Source organism: Taeniopygia guttata, chromosome 4, assembly GCF_048771995.1.
Source record: "Taeniopygia guttata chromosome 4, bTaeGut7.mat, whole genome shotgun sequence".
Lineage (NCBI taxonomy): Eukaryota > Metazoa > Chordata > Aves > Passeriformes > Estrildidae > Taeniopygia > Taeniopygia guttata.
The window spans coordinates 43630616-43637600 of record NC_133028.1 but is presented as its reverse complement, the minus strand read 5'-3'; the positions used below and the strand labels follow the sequence as shown (position 1 = coordinate 43637600).

Genomic DNA, 6985 nt, shown 5'->3' with positions numbered 1-6985 from the left:
GCACTGCAAGCAGGGGAAGAGTGAAGAGTACTTCGGGAACACAGTGATTAGTGGGGAAACCTAGGAGCAGAGCAAAGGATCAGGGCTCCTCCCATCCCAGGGCTGCAGAGGCAATGAAAGCATTTGTGTTGGCAGGAAGGCAGCAGCAATAGGCAGCTCTTTCCTGTTTCGGGCAGCAGAATTCAGGGTGGATATGTGCTCCTCCCTCCCAATGGCCACTTGCAGGAAGCTGGACCCGTGTCCAAACCACCTCCCCAGCCCCATGGGTGCTTAAATAAGATATGCAGCCAACATTTTGTTCCACCTTTATTTTAACAATCAGATAAAAACAGCCATATTTTTAAAAGAGTCATTACATAGCAATTATAAAGTGCATTTTCCACTTGAATGTTGTGTACAAAAATATCTTTTAAAAAACAAACATGCAAAACATCCTACAAGGCACTTCCAGGCATAGAGCAAGGAGAGCAACCCCCCCACTTCTATGTTCACATTGGCAATGGAAAAAGGGAAAAGGGGAAAGGCCACAAGTAGTATTTTTAAACTGCTATTGATCAAATAGTCAGTTCCCAACCTAGCTTTTACTTATGGCACTGCTCTTCTAGCTTATCTTCCATGTTCCTCCCTAAGCACACCCAAGACACAGCCTGAAAACAAGCCCATAAGGAGATATCACCATCCACAGCACCCCAGACCCACATGCCTTGTTCTGGCTCACAAATAGCTCTCCATGGGCATAAGAAGGTGCCAGGAGAACACGACTTTCCTACAGTCAGTGTCTTACAACATCAACACCATACACTAAATAAATAAAAAGTATCAGTGTCACACAAACTTGCCTTAAGTTTAAAACCAAGCCAAGCTAGGCAACAGTCCCTTCCAGAGAGATCAGATTCAGGCTGTAAGGGCCGATTTGGGAAGCTGTTTGAACAGAGGAACCAAACCCCGGAGTTCTGGGCTAGCAAGTAGATTCATCACCTCGATTAAGTGATCAGGCACACTGAAGACACATACTGATTCTGTATTTTGAAAAAGCAGCAGTTGAAGGCCAGCTATTCTTCCTGCAACCTTCTGTCCCTTTTGATATCCAACAAGTGATCCCAGTATCCCTTCTAGGTTAGAGTAAAACAGCTTCTAAGTATTTGTACAGTAGTCTCCAAAATTAAAAGCTATGTTAACAAAGCTAAGTAGTCTAGCCTGTTGCTTCTCTCCAGCACATCCACAGGCTACTAGAGGCACCCAAAAATTATGTAAAGCTTATGCACTAGAAAAAGTAGCATTCCCTTGACCTCTATTTCTACAGACTGTTCAGCACTCTCTCTTTGAGCTGAGGGATAAAGTTATTCTGCTAGACTAGCACCCAAGAAGCTCTGTGAGGCTGTTTGGCACTGCCAAGCTCACTATCCCAGCACACATCCAGAAGACAAGCCACCTCTTTAATCACATGGATGGCTCACATCTGTGATCTGTCTCACATGCAGGGGTGCTGTCAGGATAACCCCACATCTCACTCTCCTCGTGGCTAGTTCTTTGCATAGGTGAGGTGAGACACATTTTATGGTCAGAGATGCAAAGTCTGGGCATTTGCAGGTCAAACTGGCAGATACTGCTTCAGCAGAGAGGGAAGCCCAGCACGCTCATCCAGGACAGCCACAGTGCTCTCACATGCGAGCAGTGCTGCCTTTATCTACCAAGCAGTCCATGGCACAGAGTAACAAACCATTACCAGATCTTAAAAACAACATCAGTTCCAAAGCCTGTTCATCCCAAAGCATTGCTGGGATTGCACATACCACCCCTTTCTCAGTCAAGGCACTTCCACCACAGTAGCTACACAACCTTCCTGTACAGGACACAGCATAGACAGCCATGGGGTCTGTTTGTGTTTAGCTCCTGTAACACCTAAGCAGAGCTCCATCCCAGCTGGACAGAACTCTGGTTTACAGTCCACAGGAGGATGAAATGCATTTTCAGGGTCCAGCACAGCCAACTTCAGACATCCATCGAGGGGAAAAAGCATCATTGATCACTTGTGATTAAACAAACAGGAAGTTTTTAAAGAAGGCAGTCAGGGATGTCAATCCACAGTTGTGTTACAAGCACCGCACAGCTAATCGCTATTTTTGGTAACACAAATGGTATGAGAGATTTTCAAGATCATCTGATATAACAACCAGTGACTAAGCATATCAGATCCTCTGCCACAGGCACATCTCCTAATACGGCAGGCTGTAGGGCCACACTTCCTGTCATCACATTGCATTTTCACTACCCAAACATGCTTTCTGCCTCCAGTAGGAAGGGCCTCGCTACAAGGATATGTGCAAAGAGAGGACTCCATTCCCAGCAATCCAACCACACTATTTCCTGACAGGCACAGGCTGGTTTTGCAAGGAGAACCCTGCAGCTGTAGTAGAGCCCACTAACAATATAATACTAGGAAATATTTTGAAAGAGCCTTTTAATACTAGGCAAGCAATACAAAGCAGCCACCACTACACAGCTTGAACAGGCAATGTAAGCACTGTAGTGTTTCCTTGGACACCAGCATCTTTACTGAAGAGGAAGAAGAATTGCTGAAGAGATATGAGCAGTCCTTGGTCCTCTGATCATCTGGAGAGCCAGACTGACTATAAGCCCCCTGCCAGCAGAGCACATCTGGTTTTGCTGGGAGGCTTATGCTAAGCTACACAGAGCCATACTTCTTCCACCTATTCATACACCTGTGGTCAGACCAGCCCCAAGGCCTGCAGACACACCAGCAACAGTTAGTCAGCCTGGCCTTTGTCCTTGGGTCAATAGTAGGGCCCGAGCTTCTCATAGCCTGAGTAACTGGGCCACTCAGGAAAGAGGCCATAGGAGCACCGAGGGCTCCCAAACCGGTCAAATGCACTGCCAAAGTCAGGAGCCTGTGGGGGCCGGACAGCTTCCTGGGCAGACTTCAGTTCTGACCGTATGATCCTGTAATTTGTGCCCCTGTTGTTGTCCCAGTACACCTTCCCATTGCACTCAAAGGAAATGGCAAACTCAACCCTTTCGTGTGATTGGATTCCAGCAGGCAATCTGATGTCAAAGGAAAACGTGTCCTGATCTGACCCTCCATACGTATCCTTGACATACTGGCACGGGTGATCTACAAAGCTTTTCCACGTGTCAAACGTCATCCGGATCTTCACCATCTTTTCAAAAGCGAGGTTCTTCACCTTCAGTGTTCCCACAATAGATTTCTCCTTTAGCATACAGTTTTCCAGACAGACACAGTCTGTCTGGAGACGCTTTCTGAAGTCCAGATAGTCTACAGAGGGCTGAATAAAATCTAGGACAAAGCTGTCCTTCTCCACTGTTGTCAGGCCCACGATGTTGTCTATCAGCTCTGTGATGTTGAAAGAAATATCTAGTGGATCTTCAAACTCTGAGAACACCTTCACCATTGTCAGAGCGAATCCTCTGCTATCTGCAAACGACACCCTCTTCTTCACTTTGCTGTGTGTGAAGGAGTTTGCTGCCTCTTCTGGGCCATTCAGCGCAGCCTTGCTGCTCAGCTGGATGCAGGGCCGCAGTGGCTTGCTTGGCTTTGGAGCAATTTTGCAGGCACACTTCTCTCTTCGCAAGGGTGGGGAGCACAGGTACAGCTGCATTGCAACATCCACAGCCATTGCTTGCTTGTGAGGGAAATAGTCTAATACTCTGGAAGACAAGAAGAAGGGTCAGTTGATGCCAGAAAAGCACTTTAATACAAATTTTGTCAGACAGTTGATATATCACTTCCCCCCAAGCCATCCCAAATAAGCTTGCTTCTTAATTAAAGGCAGGTACTTGCATGGTGTGATTTACAGGCACTGTGAGAAAAACACTACAGAAGTGGCAGGACCAGTGCCTGTTGTGCCCTTGAACAGCTCTTCCTACTGCTACAGGGACAGAGTTACCCTTTGAAGGCACACACAGGCACTGTCCTAGTAGGCTAGCAATAGCAGGCTCCAGAGCATTTGCAATCCAAAGCAAAGCCCATGGCTCAACACTGCCAGTGCTCACAAAATCCCCAGATTATCAAATTTCAGTGCTACGTTAAGCAGTATCACTGCTGTGCTTTCCTCCCTCCAGGAGAGATTCTCCCCAGGGCTTCACAAGCTTTTGTAGGAATAGGAACTCAGTTTGTCACAAGCTGCCATACACATTCACCTCTCATAAAACCCCAGATATTAGCCAAAAAGCATTCATTCAGTTGAGCTACAGACTTTGCTCATCACTGTCCCCCAGAACAGCTCCATCCAAGGTGCCTCTCAGCAGTATTGTAAAGATAGCAACAGTCTGACACAGCAGCAGGGCACAGGCTTAGCCAACACTGCTCTGGAGCCTTCTTCCCTCTACTCCATTTTAAAACAAGCATCAGCTCAGGAGGCACATCAACCAGTTTTACCTCCAGCCCAGAGTCTGTGCCCAAAGCCTCCACAGGGTTTGTGCTAAGTCCCTGGAAAACATCCATACAGCCACAGGGCTCTGCCAAACACAACTCACGTACTCGAGGTTCACTGAGGCTTTGGAAGCAAGTCCTTCTCCCAGAAGGCACAGGCCATGTGCCCCTCCACTACAGCCTCCCCTCCAGCACCCAGCCCATTCCTCCAGGGATGCAGCACCAACTCTCAGAAGGGCACTTTGCCAGATGTAGACCTGGAGATGTCTCTGCAGCCAGGCAGCTCCCAGGACACTGCACCTATCACTCCTGCCCTTACACTGACATTCCAATGGATGCTTTTGGCAGACTCTCTTTGGCCTGGCTCTGGATAAACTGCTGGATGGATTTATCACACACATCCCCATTAAGTCAACTGTATTGCAGCTGAATTTAAACACAACATATTCCCTTAATAAAAATCCTGTTTGGCAGCAGGCCAGGCTCAAAAGCTGCTCCCACCACACCAGAGGAATGAGGCAGCAACAGCAGCAGTGACCACTGGCCTTGTGATGCAGCAGAATTGTGGCTGCCAAAGCCATGCACAGCCAGCTCTAGTACTTGATTGCTGCTCTCGTGCCAAGAAAAAGCAAGAGCCACACTCTCCAATTCAGTGCTTTAGCTCCCCACCCTGTAACACCAACACAGCAGCTCTGAGCAGCCTTTCACAGCATCCACTCAGCAAGGGTATCTGTTTATTCAGAGCACATGTGCCAAGGCTCACATCCCAACACACCCACCAGCCAACTTCTGCTGTGTCTCCTTTCAGCTCAAGGGCAGCTGCACAACAGACACCTCAGATCCACCTGTCTGCTAACACTATCCTGCTCATCTCTACCTGTTTTGCCAAGGTTTTGTTCATACACACTTTTTACAGGTCATTTCCTCCTTTAAATTAATGCAGCTTCCAATGCTTCTTCTCTTACTTGGGTCAGTATCATCTGCCTTGCATCTTTTCCCAGGGAAGTTTATTCACCCAAATTACTGTATCTTCTGAGAAGCCAGGTTTCATAGTAAGCCTTGGTTATTCAGTTTTAGAATGCAGAGGCATAGAATGTCCAGCTGCATAACTTGGAGCTTTTTCCCAAGCTAAAAACTATAGCAAGAGCTTTTCATAACCAACTATGAGTGTGAACCCTGTGCTTTTATGAACTGCCGGTTCATCTCATATCCCAGACAACTTTTTCTGCACTGGAGAGTCTGCTGATGCCTAGCTCTCTGCCAGAGGCAGGTTTCCCCTTTTGGGGCTGAGGAGGATTGTCTTGAACTCCAGATGCTTTGGAGGTGGGAGCAGGAATAGAGTTCTGAGAGCTCATTCAGGAAATAAACGTCCAGGAAGCAAAAAGTGTAAGGCAGGGAGCCATGTGCAGGTACAGGGGCCAATCTCTTTCCGTCACCCCTCCATAGGAGAACAAACTTGACTCTGCCTCCGGATTTCTTCCTGTAGCTTTACCCTCTCCAGAGGACGACGTCTGTCTCCACTCATTCCTCCCTCCTGCCATTCTACGATGGAGAATTAAGCCAGAGCCAAGGAATTACTCACACCTCCCTTACCGAACCCCCCGGTTACCTCCGCTCTGCTTCCCACGCTGCCGGGGGACAGGCGGCCGTGGCGCGGGGCCGGGCGCGCAGCACTTGCAGCGGCAGAGCTCGCAGCCGTGGCGGGGCCGCAGCAGCGCTCGGTGGCTCCGCACGCCCTGCTCCTCCCGGCGGGCACAGCCCGCTTCCCACAGGCGTCTGCCCGGCGGGGCTCACTCGCTACAGCCCGCCCCCTCCGCAACAGCAGCCAAGCCGCGCCGTCCCGACCCGGGAGAGGCGGCAGCAGAGCCCCGCGGAGGGGCAGCGCCGCCGGCCCGGGGCTGCCGTTCCCGGCTCAGCCGGGGGGCTGCAGGAGCCGAGCCGCGGTATCCCGATTCCCCCCAGGAACAGCACCGCCGCGGCGGGGAGCGCCAGAAGCGCTCCCGCACACAGGAGGAGGCTGCGAAGGCAGAGGGGAGGAGGAGCGGCGGCAGTGCCGGGGGTCGCGGCGGGGCGGCGCGCCCGTACCTGGTGCAGTGCATGGGGCCGGTCCGGCAGCACCGCCTCGCACCGCGCGGGGCCCCGCGCCGGCCTCTTAAGGGCGCCCGGCCCCGCCCCCCCGGGCGGCAGCCAATCAGCGCGCTCCGAACGCGGGAGCCCGGCACGCGAGGGGGCGTGGCCGGCCCGGCGGGTCCTGAGGGGCCGCTCAGGGCCGGGGCTCGGCCGGCGGCGGAGCGCCGTGGGCAGCGGCGGGGCTCCCCCGGGGCAGGGCAAGCTCCATTTGATAAAGTGACGAGCTCTGTGTCAGGCGTCGGCTGCCGCCAGCCCCTCACTATCCGTCGGTTCCTGCGCCAGGTTGCTGTCCCTGTGTGTCCAGAATCACAGAATCAATTTGGCTGGAAAAGACCTCTGAGATCATTGAGTCCAACCAAACACCACAATATCAGCTAAACCATAGCACTAAATGCTAGTTCCAGTCTTTCCTTAAACACCTTGGGGAGAGTGACTCCACCAACT

At 51.0% G+C, this 6985-nt stretch overlaps 1 protein-coding gene across 2 annotated transcripts; it reads right to left on the bottom strand.

Moving 5' to 3' along the window:
- Positions 1-293: 293 nt before the first annotated feature.
- PPP1R3B (protein phosphatase 1 regulatory subunit 3B) lies at positions 294-6569 on the bottom strand. Of its 2 annotated transcripts, none has more exons than XM_030271532.4 (2): positions 6497-6569; positions 294-3687 (listed from the first exon to the last, which is right to left on the bottom strand). In XM_030271532.4, the coding sequence occupies exons 1-2, from the start codon at positions 6508-6510 to the stop codon at positions 2796-2798; spliced, it is 906 nt and encodes a 301-aa protein (XP_030127392.1). In that variant the 5' UTR covers positions 6511-6569; the 3' UTR covers positions 294-2795. The 2 variants fall into 2 exon arrangements, with proteins under 2 accessions (XP_030127392.1, XP_030127394.1); XM_030271534.4 differs by lacking the exon at positions 6497-6569 and adding an exon at positions 6021-6454.
- Positions 6570-6985: the final 416 nt, after the last annotated feature.